We start from the raw sequence: 15,602 nt of genomic DNA on the forward strand, positions 1-15,602 counted from the left end.
CAACATCTTCTACCCATTTTCCTGAGCATTTTGAAGAAAAATGCACAAGCCATTAATCCTGATTTAACTCTTCCCATCCTAGGCAGTAGATCACTGGAAGAGTTTCCAACAGTTTTAAATATAGTTGACTAGACCAGAACCTATCTGAACTGACATTGAGTAAATTATCTCTAGATATGCAACAATAATTATCTCTATAGTTCTAATATCTATGACTGGTTGCTCAGACACTCCCAGGGACACTGAAAATCATGCTTGCTTGTGCTGAATTATTTTAACTTTAAAAGCAATCATTTTGGAGCACCTTGTCTATGCCAGATATTTCTAGGTGTAAATGAAAGTCTGGAGAACGGCTAGGTTTGTTTGACAAGCAAACAAGGAAGACTCAATACAACAAATGTAGAAAAGGTATGTCGAAAGGGCAAATCATTTCATATGGGGAAACTAGGAAGAAATTTCTCCCGAGATGTGAATTTCAGCTCCTCCTCTTAGTGGAAATGGATTAAGGCAGTATTCCTAAATATGTATGCCCTTAAGAGTGACCTGGGAAACTTGCTAAAAATTCAGTCTTCGGATCTCTCCCAAGATTTTACAAAGTGATATCTACAGGGGAAAAGCTTGGGAAACCATATTTCCAATAAGAGCCCAAGCAATTCTTTGAAAATGTAACAGTTGATTATTAGCATGCACTTGCTTCTCCCTTCTGAGCACTTGTGTTAACTCATTCCATCTTTGTAACATCTGTGTAAGGTGGTGTTCTTTTCATCTACAGCTTGCAGATGAAGAAATTGAAGCAGAGAGCTGTTAAGAACTGGCCAAATCCTTACAGTGTAGATTGGCATTTGTCCTTGGAGCCTTGGCAGAGAAACTGAGGGCTTCAAGGCCAAAGGTGCCACCTGCTGGCCATGCCGGGACCTTCTTGGATTAGTTGAAAGTTTTAGCTCCTCCTAGTGGCCACTTGTACACACACACACACACACACACACACACACACACACACACACACACACACACACACACACACACACACACACACACACACACACACACACACACACACACACACACACACACACACACACACACACACACACACACACACACACACACACACACACACACACACACACACACACACACACACACACACACACACCCTTTCCTCCCATCACTTTCCAACAGGGTCCTGTGGTCTTGCAAATGGATAAGATGTGGTGTGCTAGGCTCTGTTGGTCATTTCTGTCTATGTCTCCCAGTGAGTGAGATCCTCTGGCCTGCTATATGATACCAAATAATATGTTCTGAGCAATTTTGATGAGTTAGGCATGAGTTTACAAAGGCTCCTATATTCCTAACCACTCTGCATCCTAGCAGTTAGGGCTCAGGAAGATTAACTTGCCTGAGGTCATGAAGCCTGTAAAAGGCAGGAACAGGACTCAAATGCCTTGCTGTCTTTACAATGACTCCCCATAGGAGTAGTGACACCTATCCTTGTATTAGGACCATCCCAGGGGCTTGGAAGTATAGCTTCATTTTTTAGAGCACCAGCCAGAGAGCAAAAGCATCAATTATCGAATCCAAGTCCTGGTCTCAGCCCTTTAAAAAAAAGACCATCCCAGAATGAAGTGCACTCAGTCTTCATCTAGAGGCTACTGGAAACAATTGAGTTTAAAATATGTGGATGCTGGGCTGGGAAGGTGGCTCAGTGGTAGAGTGCTTGCCTTGCATGCATGAGGCCCTGGATTCGATTCCTCAGCACCACATAAGCAGAAAAAGCTAGAAGTGGTGCTGTGGCTCAAGTGGTAGAGCACTACTAGCCTTGAGCTGAAGAGTTGGGGACAGTGCTCAGGCCCAGAGTTCAGGCATCATGACTGGCAAAACAAAACAAAACAAAAAATATGGAAGTGGCGCTATAGCTCAAGTGGTAGAGCGCTGGCCTTAAGCTGAAGAGCTGAGGGACAACGCCCAGGCCCAGAGTTCAAGCCCCACGACCGACAAAAAAAAAAAAAAAAAAAAAATATGTGGATGCTACTTAGGCTACCAAGCACACACTGCAAATTCACCATGAGTGAGCTAGGAAGGTGGGAAGAGGACTGGGACAAGAGACCTGAGCTGAGATGGGAGCTGGGCAGCAAGGTCATTCAGATTTGTACTGAAGGGTGATGCACTGGCTGTCTGGCAGTTGTTAGTAGAGGACCCCCAGGTGTGGGTTCCAGAAGTCAGCAGCTTGGATTGGGAATGGCTGGAATCTAAAAAAGTGTTCCATAGAAAGGTCTATGCCTGCAGGTTGGGCAGGGAAGGGGTCATGGCAAGACAAGGTAGTCATGGCTGGAGGGAGTAAACTAATTTGCTGCAGTCAGCAAATCCAGTGTCAGTTCAGTGGGTCACAGCCAACTAATTCCAGAAATTTTGCTGAGGTTTCTTATTATTGAAGATCGTTTTTTTTCTGTCGCTGGCTTATGCAAACTAAACGCTCATATAAACTGTTTTAAACGTCAGTTCTCTGTGACTCAAGGATACTGCTAGGATACAGGAATGTTCCCCTGTACATTTTTGATCATATAAGGGAAAAAGCCTATTTCATGGTCACCATTTGCTGAGGAGATAATGCCCAGATTCTCCACTCACACCAACCTCTGACACCGCCTTCCTGAGAGCTTCCCTGATTTCAGACACTTTCCCAAGTCCCCAGCAGCATGGCAGACGTGGGACATGGTCCCCTGTACCAGAAGACAGGCGCTCAGGAAGCGTCACAGGGTGCTTCTACCCCTTCCCCAGTATTCCCGGGCCAACCACTCTACCAGCCTGGCCCCCAGCCTCCTGTGGTCTGCTCACAGTGTCCTTCCCACCTCCTTTTGTCTCCGCAGTGTGTCAGGGGGTGAGCTGTTTGAGCGCATCATTGATGAGGACTTTGAGCTGACGGAGCGGGAGTGCATCAAGTACATGAAGCAGATCTCTGAAGGAGTGGAGTATATCCACAAGCAGGGCATCGTGCACCTGGACCTCAAGCCAGAGAACATCATGTGTGTCAACAAGACGGGCACCAGGATCAAGCTCATTGACTTCGGCTTAGCCCGAAGGCTGGGTAAGGACAACTATCTGTCCCGTGGTCACTGCTGTGCTAGGGCAATGGCTGTTTATGTTCCCACACTGGGTAGTAGAGAGGATGGATGGGGTTGGGAGCAAAGTCAGAGACTGCAAAAACTGTTCAGGTTCAACTGTAGCACCTGCCACTTATTGCTATATGACTATAAGACTCAACTTCCTCATCTGTAAGATGGGTTAATAGCAATCCCTCCTGCTACAAAGTCCCATCAGGTTCTCAGGAGGACCAAGAGCAAGAGAGGTAGGGTGATAGCAATGCCTTATGAACAGAAAGCATGACACAGACATTAGCTATGTATTGTGTGGTGCTGCTGCTGCTGAGGCCATTAGTTCAAGGCCAGCCCCAGCCAAAAAAAAAAGTTAATATCCTATTTCAAAAACCAGCCAGGTTAGGCACTAGTGGCTCAATCCTGTAATCCTAGCTATTAAGGAGGCTAAGATCTGAGGATTGTCATTAGAATCTAGCCTGGGTAGGAAAATACATGAGACTCTTATCTCCAAATAACCACACACACACACACACAAAAAAGCCAGAAGAGCTGAAGCTCAAGTGGTAGAGTGCTAGCCTTGAGCTCAGAAACAGTTCCCAGGACTTGAGTTCAAGTCCCAGGACTGGCACCGGAAAAAAAATAAACCAGGCATAGTGGTATATACCTGTAATCCCAGCTACACAGGAGGTGGGAGAAAGAGGAGGATTATATAGTCTGACACCAGCCCAGACAAAGAGTAAAAGATCCTATCTGAAATGTAACTAAAGCAAAAAGGACTGTGGGTGTGGCTCAAGTAGTAGAGTGCTTGCCTAGCAAGTACAAGGTCATGACTTCAAAACCCCAGTACCACCAAAAAGTAAAAATAAGTAAAATATTAAAAAAAGAAAAAAAAACAGTATCATTGATGCTCACTGAAGGTCAGCAGTATATATAGGATTTCTGCATCTCAATTTGTAGAGTAGGATTCCAAGGTTTACCACAGCTTTGCCCAGAAGATACTACATGCAAGCCAGGGAGTATGCAGGGCTGGCTTAAAGACCCCATGCCTAGCTCAGGGTGTTCCAGAGCCCCTGTACCATTCACACATTGAGGAGGAAGGAAATATAGTAATAGGGAAAGTGATTAGAACCTCATCACCAACCTGAAGCCATTCTGGCCATTGACTGTGTGCTCACCTACAAGGTCCTCTGCATCTACTCATCGCTCTTTGGTATCACTGGTCACTCCCTGGCCTGGCCACTGCCCTGTTAACATGAAATTACAGGGCCACCCTTTATATCACCACCCTGAGAAAAGAAGGATAGTTCTAGGTTAACTTAACTGGCTCATCTCTCTGCTACAGGTGTGGATGCCTGTCTATGGAGAGTAACCACCACAAACAGAATGAGTAGGGGAAGGGAGTGCTAGCTCCATGCTGTGAGGGCTGCTAGGGCTTTGAGAGTAGTTTCTGTGGTCCCTGCAGAGTTAAACGAGACCAGATGTGGCTCCAGGCCCAAGCTTGTCCTTCTCCCTCACTCCCACTCTCCCAGATACGGGGGCACGTACACACACACACACACACACACACACACACACACACACACACACACACGCATATACGCATATACGCACGCACGCACTCCTGCTCCATCCTCCAGCTACAGATTACTGCCCTTATCACCCAATGGGCCTGTTCATTAGTCCTGGTCCTTAGGGCTGACATCTACCACTGAGCATACCACATTAGGGTTTAGGCCTGCCCCGGCTATCCTAGCAGCACGTGGGAGCAGGAAAGACATGAGCTTAGGCTAAATACAGAGAAAGGGGAAAGGAGGCTGGCTCTGTGACAGAACCACTTGGGTTCAAGCCCTGATCACCACTGATGAAGCAGATAGGAAATTTCCTTGTTTCCCCAGATCTTGCTTTTGTCCTCAGCAACCTGGGCACTGCACCTACCTCTTAGAATTGCTGAGTACAGCAAAGAGGAAAACCCTCCGAAAGCTGGTGACAGGTACACAGGCCGTGTGAGCGCTCGAATCAGTGAGCTTGAGGGATTGCTGTACAGGAGTCACTAGCCCCACCACTGTGAGCTAGTTAGGGGAGACTGACAACCAGAAGAGCACCAGGACAGGCACTTCCCTGGCCTCCTCCTCTCCTCACCCTGCTTAGGACACCTGAAGCACATGTGTGGCTTGCTGGCTTCCCTGGTGGTTGATGTGCTTACATACGAGGATGCCAAGTGTCTCAGCCATCATCTATGGAGAGAGCACCCAAAAGACCCAGTGAGCTCTTCTCCATGTACCTCTGACTCACGGACCAGGACACAGACCAGAGCAGAAACGTTTCCCTTGAACTGGCTCTATGATGCAGTGGCCACTGATATCTCTCCATCTTGATTTCAGAAAATGCAGGGTCTCTGAAGGTCCTTTTTGGTACCCCAGAGTTTGTGGCTCCTGAAGTGATCAACTACGAACCCATTAGCTACGCCACGGACATGTGGAGCATCGGGGTCATCTGCTATATCCTGTGAGTCCTGGGGCACCTGGGGAGGGGGAATGAAGCCCCCTGGCAAGTCACCACGGGAGCCTGCCCCAGGGAGAAGGGTCACAGTCTCCCAGACGGTCCCATCCCTGCCCTCAGGGTGTCTGTGCCCCACATCATACTTTTGAAGCCACGTATGGGAACACACACCCAAATCCCCATGTTGGGTGCTTCATTGTCCCTACTGTTGGACAGCGAGGGCTCTTGGTCAGGGAAGGTGGCTAGCACCCCAACTTGTATACCAGATTTACAGAGGAGAGACAGAACCAGGTGCATGTCTTCTGAGGGTAGTCCCCATCTGGGGCAGGGACCCCATCCAGCAGCCTCTCTGATTCCAACATGTGTATTAACTAGTATCTTTGATGGCAGGTCCATAAATGGGACCAACAAACAACAGGAAACAATGCCATTGTTAGAACTTGGGGAATCAGGTAGAAAGTGTGTGTGTGCATGCGCACGCAATGCATGCACACACACGCACACGCATGTACATACACTTGGCTTTTTTGCTCAAGGCTGAAGGTCTACCATTTCAGCCACTGGAAAAAAACAAAAACAAAAACAAAAAAAACACCACATCTTGCTTTGGAGAGAAGAGTCTCACAGACTCAGATCTCAGACTCCTTAGTAGCTAGGATTACAGGTGTAAGCCATTTAAATGATCAATGCTGGAGAAAATGAGGAGAAGCAGAAATCTAGACCAGTGCCTTTGCAAGCATATTAACATCTCCAAAACTTCTAGACACTTCCCCAGATTGCAGGCTTTGATTCAGGTCTGGGATTCCACACGTCTAACAGGATCCATCCAGGTTGTCCACATGCTGGCCTGAGGACATAGTTGAACTACCGAAGCTTCAGAATACATTCTGATGGATCTCACTAAGGCATCAGGCTGCCAGACAATCATTAGCCCCAGAAGGTGCCCATGAACATGTATGGCAACACAGTTGTGGAATATTCTCCCCAAAAATGCAGACATGCATGTGCATCCAGTAGAAAATATTTTTTGTCAGGCCAGATGTGGTGGTACATGCCTATGATCCCAGCTACTCAGAAAGTAGAGGTGAGAAGACTGTGGTAGGAGACTAACCCAAACAAAAGTACAAGAAACTTTCTGAAAAACTTACCTTAATGTATCTGCAAAACAAACTAAAAGCTAAAGGACTGTGGCCATGGGCTAAGTACTAGGGCACTTGGCAGAAAGCACAAGGCTCCGAGTTTAAACCCCAAAATAAACTCACACACTTGCGCACACACACACACACACACACACACACACACACACACACACACACACACACACACACACACACACACACACGCCTCAAAAGGGAAATTCAATACTTTCATAGAGAACTAGAGGATCCTGAAAAATCCTTAGACTGCCCCTGGGGTGAGAAAAGGCTCTCAGACTATGAAGCCCAGTGGGTTTAGTAATGCTATGGCAAAAGTTTTGGCATGCATAGAGGGGGCAGTACATTGGGGCTTTTCCACATGCTCAGGAGTTTTGCTTTTGCTGTGGCTTGTAAGGGCAGCTTTCCCCAGTTTTGGATCCATTTCTTCAGAGTCACCCACCCAGGGTCACTTCCCCAAAGCCTGGGGCATAGTTCCCTGTTTCTCCCAATGTCTTCACCCTCCAGTAGGGGGCGCTGATGAATAAGTGTACTGCCTTTCTCCTGCACCTGGTAAGGAACCACCAGAGGGCCCTGCGTTTGGCCTGCCCTTTTTGGAATTGTCCTGGACTTGGCTCAAGCTGACTTAGATTTCTGAGTCTGTCAGAAATACCCAGCCCTGCAGAAATTGTCCTTCGTCAGCTCACTGTGTCCAGACTTTATTGCCCTAGGGCCTAATTTGACCCTGAATCCCATCCAATCATAGGAGACTTGCCTCGTGGTCTGCTGCAGCAGGCTTCCCATTGTGGTGACACAAGGATTATCTGTTGGACCTGCCTTTAACTTGGGGGAGGGGGAGGGAAAGGGTTAGTCCTTGGCAGAAACTAGGGAGTGGGTCATGGCATGGGTTTGTTTTCCTCAGTCATTCAGGTGGCTGGGACTGTGGGACACTTCCCACAGTCTGGGCAGGTGGCCAAGGGCCCCAGCTTGCCCAGGATTGATAGTTTCCCAGGAGACAGGACTTTGAATACAAAAATGGGGACAATTCCAGGCAAACCAGAATGGCAAGCCTGGTCAGTGGCAGCAGTAACTGGACCACTTAGCAAGTTTTCACAGTGAACACAATCCAGTGTTCCACACCCCACCTGATCTAGAAACCCAACAAAACCAGAACCCTCAGCCCTCAGGGCCCCTCCCAGTTTCTGCCTCAGGAACAGCCATTTCCCTCTTGTCTGCAGTCCTGGGGTAGGTCTGTCTGTTCTTAAACTTTATATAAATGAAATCACACTGAAGGAAGTATGTGGCTTCTTTTTCTCCACGTTGTGAGCCTCATTCACAGTGCTAAACAAAGTGGTAGATTGTTCATTCCCAGAGCCAGTAGATATATCCCATGCATCTATTCTGGGTTAATGGGGTTTTGAGTAGCTTCCAGTTTGGAATGTTCCATTTTTAGTGAGCATGCTTATGCATTTCTGTTGGATACACAATCTGGAACTAGAATTGCTGTGTCATAACAGCACTTTTTATTGTGTTTATTTTGGGTGTGTGTGGGATGATACTGGGGCTTGAACTCAGGACTTGGGTGCTGTCTCTCAGCTATTTCACTCAAGGCTGGCACTTGACCATTGGAGCCACAGTTCCACTTTCTGCTTTTTTGCTGGCTAATTGGAGATAAGAGTCTCACAGACTTTCCTGCCCAGATTGGCTTTTAACTGAGATTCTCAGATCTTGGCCTCCCCTGTAGCTAGGATTACAGATGTGAATCACCAGCACCAGCTTAGCACTTTATACAGAAATTCTTTCAAGTAGAGAAACATGGTAGTTTGGATACTATGCTAATTGTTTACTGCATTACTTTTTGCTTTTTGTCTCAACTCTGGGCCTGGGCACTGTCCCTCAGCTTTTCAGCTCAAGGTCAGCACCCTACCACTTGAGCCACAGTGCCACTTCTGGCTTTGTTCTGCTTATGTGGTGCTGAGGAATCGAACCCAGGGCCTCATGCATGCAAGGCAAGCACTCTACCACTGAGCCAACTCCCCAGCCCTACTAGATTACCTTTAAAGCTAAGACCAAGAATTAAGAATGACTTTTAGAAAGGCGGGGATAGTTAATTTTGGTGCATGTGAAGTGGTCTGTAGGTGTCTAGGTAGGATGTCAGGAGGGAGGAGGAGAGTGTGGCATAAGTGGATGAGTTGTTGAGTGCTGGCTATGCTCACCACTACTAGACAACCTCACACACACAAGCCTCAGGACTCTTCTAGGCTTGCTCTTTAGTGCTCATACAGGCCTAAGACTTCCCCTCTGGAACTCAGGCTCTCAGTAGAGCACTTGGTGCTAGAAATATTAGTTGGCTTCCTAAGCCCCTCCTAGAAGTACCTGGAAGAGGTTCTCTGAGACCTTCAGCATTTTCTGCTTGGCTCTGTCCCTCTTTGTAGCTGGTTGTCTGTCCTGCTTCATACAGAGAACCCCTCCTCACCTCCTTTTGGATCCATTGAGAGATGAGAGCCAAGTAATGTTTGTTATTTACCATGTATATGGTGAGTATCTCGCTAGCTAGAGATGACTTGTTCACATCTGAGAAGGTCGATCTCATGTCACAGGAAGCCTTTTGCAAAGCCATTATCTGGAGACACTGGCCAGTTCAATTCTAGCCCAGTGCCCTCACTGGATTCTGAACAGAGAGAGACTTGGTCTTGTGGACCCAAAGATAATACCAGTGCTCGACTTTCCCTGCTCTCCTCCTGACTGGCTCAGCAATGCACGCTTCCCACCTCAGCTCATCTGTAGAGTACCTGCCATGAGCTGGGGACCACCTCACCCTGTCCTACAATCAGAGGTGCCAGAAAGGAAGGGTGTGTGTGTGTGTGTGTGTGTGTGTGTGTGTGTGTGTGTGTGTGTGTGTGTGTGTGTGTGTGTGTGTGTGTGTGTGTGTGTGTGTGTGTGTGTGTGTGTGTGTGTGTGTGTGTGTGTGTGTGTGTGTGTGTGTGTGTGTGTGTGTGTGTGTGTGTGTGTGTGCAGGGAACAGGCAAACTCTTCTGGGAAGAACAGCCCAGTCAGCTGAGAAGTGCCAAGTAGAGATGTTGGTGCCTTCTGCAGGTGGGGTCTAGATGCAGGGCTCTGCTGGGAGAGGTAATCTCTGCCTGTCCTACCTTAGGCTTCCCTACCCTCCCCTCCCCATCGCTGAGCCCATTTTGAGTCTTGAATAGGCTCCCTACTCTCACATCCAGCCCAGCCACCACTTTTGGGTTTTGGTGTCCAGAGACTTAGTTCTTCCTGCAGGCCTGCTCAGACATCTCCAGCTCCCTCACTTAATGTCTGAGGGTGAAAGTGGGATGAAGACTAAACCTTTCCTAAGAACTCAGTCCTTCTGAAAGATATTCGGTCCCATTAGCTGACTGCTCTTACAGCCAGTTCATGTGTCTCTTGGCTTGAGACAATGTAGTGTCCTCTGTTCTCTTGATACTCTTCCCTGAGAACAGCACAGTACACTGCCCTAGATCACCTGAGCAAGGAGATTAGGTTAATGTCAGAAATTAGTTCAAGGTGTAGATCAGTGTTGAGCAATTGCTTTGCATGCTCAAGACCCTAGGTTTGATCCCTGGCACTGCCAAAGCAAACAAACAAAAGAACAATAACAACAAAAACCCTAAGAATTCAGAAATTAGAATGTTCTGTGGTTGTGACTCTTGTGACTCATTAGCATTCAGACTAAGTGTGAAGACTCTCTATACTTAAGATGCCAAGTGGAAAAAATAAAGTACTTGAGAACTTTCCCAAACTGGTCTTCTACACAATCACGTGAAAACTGCATCAGTCTCCTGTTTAAAAACTAAGTAAGACTAAGAAGAGGGGGAAAAGTTGTGTTTTAACGGAGCATCAGTGATTGGATGACTTTTAACAAATAAAGGCATATGTAAACTCTAGCAATAAAATTCAAAAAGAAAGTTAAAAAATCCAAGTTGGTGTGATGGTACATGCCTATAATCCCACTACTTAAGAGGCTAAGGCAAGAAGATCAAGAGTTCAAGACCAATTTGGAGCACATTGTGTGTGAGAGAATGGGGAAGGGAAGGGAGACAAACAGGAGAAAGCCAGCAAAATCCCATGCAGAACCATCACTACTGAAAACTCAAAAACTCATCATCATGCTTATACATTATGTGTGTGCACACATCCCATGTTTTAGTCTAGAGTCGTGGTCCTCAGTGGGAAGAGTGCGGGGGTGCTTGCCTTGGCAGGCAAGGAGCCAGCTGGCTGGAGGCTGTTTCTGATGAATGTGCTGCCAGGCGGAGGGATGCCAAGGCCAGAGGCTATGGGCTCTCCCTGCCTGCAGAGATTAAGACCTATCTCTGCAGGATTACAACTCCTAATTAGGAAAGGAAGTTTGCAGAAGGGGCCCCTTTGGCATTCCACAGCAGGATTGTTTGCTTTTCCTTCCATCTTTCAGAGTGCTGTAGGACTTCACCTTATTTCCAATGGAAAATGTAGACCAGAAGAAGCAGGTAGCGGACAAGCAGAGACAGGCAGGCTGCTTCCTAAAGGGGCTAGCTTAAGCCTCATGGGGTCATCCCCATCATAGAGATGGGGGGGGGGGAGGGAGCTAGGACCCCAGTCCTATGGTGTATAAAATGAGAAAGGGAGGACCAGAGAATGGAAAGGCCCAGCATATAACTAGGCAGACTTGGGAAATGGTAAATTCCTACCCCTCTCTCACAGAGACTTGACTAAGAATGATTTCTTCTTTGCCTTCCTTAAATACAAATTCGGGCTGAGGGTGTGAGGGTGTGGTTCAAGTGGTAGAGTGCCTACATATTTAGCATAAGGCTGGGAGTTCAAACTCCAGGAAATACCCGGACCCTCCACACAAACATAAATCAGTGTCTTAAGAAAATCCATCTATAAAAATGTATTGCTCCTGTAATCAGAGCTACTAAGGAGCCTGAAATCGGAGGATCACAGTTCAAAGCCAGCATGGGCAGAAAAGTCCATGAAATTCCAATTAATCACGAGAAGAAAAGTGGAAATTGGAGCTGTGGTTCAAGTGGGTGCTATCCTTGAGCACAAAAACTCAAGGACAACTTTAAATTCAATCCCCAGGACCAACACACACACACACACACACACACACACACACACACACACACACACACACACACACACACACACACACACACACACACACACACACACACACACACACAATCTATTTACTCAAAAACACAAATATGGGTGAGACTAGCGTGAGATAATTCACATTGCTAAACCTTTCCTCTCTTTGTAAAAGTGTTCACCAGAGCTTTCATCCTCTGGTCAGTTTTCTCCCAGTATTTCAAAAGGGTATTGCTTCACCAAAGCTCAGTGGTCACATGCACGTATATTTCACAAGCTGAGGTCTCAGTTGCCAAAACTGTTAGTCTACTGTAATTTATGATGTTGGAGTCATAAGGATTTGGGACGAGGGATCATTGTCGGGACTCATGAAACCTTTCTTTGCAAACTCACTTAGATGTTCAGACAGTGAAACAAAGGAGGATATTCTTAGAAGAGGAACACAAAGGTGCAATGGCTATGTGCATCTGACTATATAAAATAATCTTTATTGAAGTAAATTCCAGAAAATGGAAAGAAGAGGGATTTTCTTTGTTGCTATTTTGTTTTCTTTTCTTTTTGTTGATCTGTCTTTGGGAGGGCACAGGGGGTCACAGAAATGGAGGGACAAAGGGTGAACAAATGTGGCTGTGGTATTCACTAGACACATTGTTGAAAATGGACTATACAACTTGTTGTGTGGTTATGGGAGGGAAAAACTGGGAGAGAGCGAGGGAAGGGGTGATATTGTCCAAAAAGAAATGTACTCATTACCTGGCTTCTGTAGCCATAATGCTTCTTTATATCACCTTTATAATAACAATAAAACAATCATCATCATGGCAAACTCAAAAGGTAAAAACATTATTAGAAATTCTGAGATGATGGCAGGAAAGCATGACAGTAAAATGTGGGTCCCTGTAAGGGTAAGATTTTGGGAAGCTTCACATGTCACACACCCATGGGTACGTGCCAGTCCTGGGTTAACATCCATATGGGGGGGTGCTGTATGAAGAAGAGGTACACAGAGGTCACAGATCAAGTCTGTGAGTCATAAACCTGCTCTACTTGGATTTCCTGACTTCCAAATTGTGTTTGGCTTAGGCTACTGGTAGATGAGGCTTTCCCATGACCACAGGCTGTGGGAGGTAGTGCAGGTGATCAGAAGATGACAGTACTGTACAATGTCTGTGGTCCTGGAGGAGTGCTTACTGTGGTCAGCCTTGTGGCAGCTACCTTAACCCACAAAGGATGCTAGCGCACAGCCGCCTCAGGGGCCAGGCACCCAGCTCCCTGAGTGACCCACTGGTGGATAACTTAAACCGTTCTGTGCCTCAGTTGCCTCCTCTGTACAATGAAGAAATAAGAGCCCCCTGTGTTGAAATGGAGGGACAAAGGGTGAACAAATACAGCCATGGTACTCACTAGACACTATGTTGAAAATGAACTGTACAACTTATGGATGGGGACAAGGAAGGGGAAACTGGGACAGAATAAAAGAAGGGGTGATGTTGCCCCAAAAGAAATGTACTCTGTACCTGACTTACGAAGTGGTAGCCTCCCTGTAGATCACCTTAACAACAACATCTTTATCTTAATTATTATAAAGATGATATACAGAGGGGCTACAGGTAATGAGTACATTTCTTTTTGAACATTGTCACCCCTTCCCTTACTTTTCCCCCAGCTGCCCCCTCCCTTCCCTACCCACAAGTTGTCTAGTTCATTTTCAACTTAGTGTCCAGTGAAATATCACTGCTGCGAATGGTAACAATTTAAAACATCTTAGAAGGAAAAAGAGTCCTTTGTGTTTTAGGGCAGTGGTAAGATTAAATGAGCTCATCTATTTCAGCTTTCTACCTGGCTATGTGTGGTAAATGTCTGCTGCTGAAGAGAGGACCACCCTTGTAGTTAAGTGGGAGCCTTTCTATATTCCAGCAGGAAGAGAGGGTGACTGGAGAAGGGAATTGCCCAGGTTTTCCCAGCAAATATACACGCTGTGGACTCTAGCCTCTGCCCTGCCCCCCTCATAGAAGCTTCCTAGAAGCCTGGCCTAAACAGCTCAGGTGCTCTGTACCCTGCTTTGCTGACTGAAAGTTATTGTGTTCATTTGGCTCCTGTCTCTGGGCTGCCCCTGTGTGCTCCACCTCTTCCTGGAGCCTATAGTAGGAAAAGAGAGGGGCAGAGATTTAGCAATTCTCACTGTAAGAGACGACAGGAGCTGGGCGCCAGTTGCTCATGCCTGTCATCCTAGCTACTCAGGAGGCTGAGATCTGAGGATCTCGGTTCAAAACCAGCCCAGGCAGGAAAGTCCGTGAGACTCTAACCTCCAATAAACCACTAGAAAACCGGAAGTGGCACTGTGGCTAAAGCGGTAGAGCGTGCTCCTTGAGCTGGAGTGCATGGACAGTGCCCAAGCCCAGAGTTCAAGCCCCACAACCGACAAAAAAAAAAAAAGACAGGATTCAAGAGAGGTGTGAGCACCTATGGGCTTCAGGATGGAGCACAGGAGAGAGATGTCTCAGCCCCTGCTGTGTTCTCTGTGGATGTGTGGACACCCTGATGCACAGTGAGTGTCCAAGAAAAGATGGAACCACAGAGACATGCACTCCATTGTGTGGGGGGATGGAAGGGCCGGTGTGCGTTAGGGTGAGGGGCTTTGTAAAAGCCTTCACCTATGACCTTAGTACCCACCTGCAGAGTTGCACCCCCTTGCCTCCTGACTGACCTCCCTTTCATCCTTCTTTCCTGTTCTCCTCCCCCAGGGTCAGTGGACTTTCCCCTTTCATGGGTGACAATGATAATGAGACCTTAGCCAACGTTACCTCAGCTACCTGGGACTTTGACGACGAGGCGTTCGATGAGATCTCAGATGATGCCAAGGATTTCATCAGTAATTTGTTGAAGAAGGACATGAAGTAATGAGTGGGCTCGTTGGTCTGCACTGGTGCTGGGCAGAAGGGTTTTCATCTGCCTGTTGGGACTCCATCCTCACCCCTGGCTCCACACCAGTCCTGGGTTCTGTGCGAGGGGAAGAAGGGAGGGTGGCCCCTAAGAGGCCCCGCCCATGATGGGGGGGGAGCTTTAGCTTTCCTCCCAGACTCCTCCTTCCTGCTGCCACTCAGTGGCAGGTGCTAGCATTTAAACTCAGGGCTTCCAAGTTGCTAGACAGGTGCTCTATCACTTGAGTCATGTCCCCAAGCCTGTCTCACTTTCTGCCTGGGCTGGCCTCAAGCCTTGATCCCCCCAATCTCTGCCTCTCAAGTAGGTGGGATTACAGGTATGAGCCACCATGTCTGGCCCCTAACATCCATCTTTAGAAGCACTGAAGTGTCTTTAAAGAATATACTAAGCTGGGCACTGGTGGCTCATTCCTCTAATCCTAGTACTCAAGAGGCTGAATTGTAAGGATCGTGGTTTGAAGCCAGCCCAGGCAGGAAAGTTCATGAAACTCTTATCTCCGATTAACCACCAGAAAACTGGAAATGACACTGTGGCTCAAAGTGGTAGAGCTCTAGCCTTGAGCAAAAAAGCTAAGGGATGGGGCTGACCAAAAAAAAAAATCTACTATTAAAATGACCTTTGAGAGAAAATCATAGGAAGAGGGTAGCTATGTGAATGATGACAACCCCTACCCCCTTTTTTTTGTTGTCATGGGGCTTGAATGCTGGGCCTGGGTGTTTTCCCTGAGCTCTTCAGCTCAAGGTGAGTGCTCTACCACTTTGAGCCACAGTGCCACTTCTGATTTTCTGGCAGTTAATTGGAGATAAGATCCTGCCGGGCTGGC

At 47.1% G+C, this 15,602-nt stretch overlaps 1 protein-coding gene across 8 annotated transcripts in view; it reads left to right on the forward strand.

The window, feature by feature from the left end:
- Mylk (myosin light chain kinase) overlaps positions 1-15,602 on the forward strand; it is a 196,211-nt gene that overhangs the window by 163,908 nt on the left and 16,701 nt on the right. For all 8 annotated transcript variants that reach the window (XM_070030043.1, XM_070030045.1, XM_070030047.1 and 5 more), the window contains 3 exons: positions 2,868-3,085; positions 5,477-5,600; positions 14,581-14,733. In XM_070030043.1, coding sequence (XP_069886144.1) covers positions 2,868-3,085; positions 5,477-5,600; positions 14,581-14,733 — 495 coding nt within the window. The remainder of the gene's footprint in view (positions 1-2,867; positions 3,086-5,476; positions 5,601-14,580; positions 14,734-15,602) is intronic.

This window comes from Dipodomys merriami, unplaced genomic scaffold (assembly GCF_024711535.1).
Source record: "Dipodomys merriami isolate MVZ:Mamm:240054 unplaced genomic scaffold, mDipMer1.0.p SCAF_2, whole genome shotgun sequence".
Classification (NCBI taxonomy): domain Eukaryota; kingdom Metazoa; phylum Chordata; class Mammalia; order Rodentia; family Heteromyidae; genus Dipodomys; species Dipodomys merriami.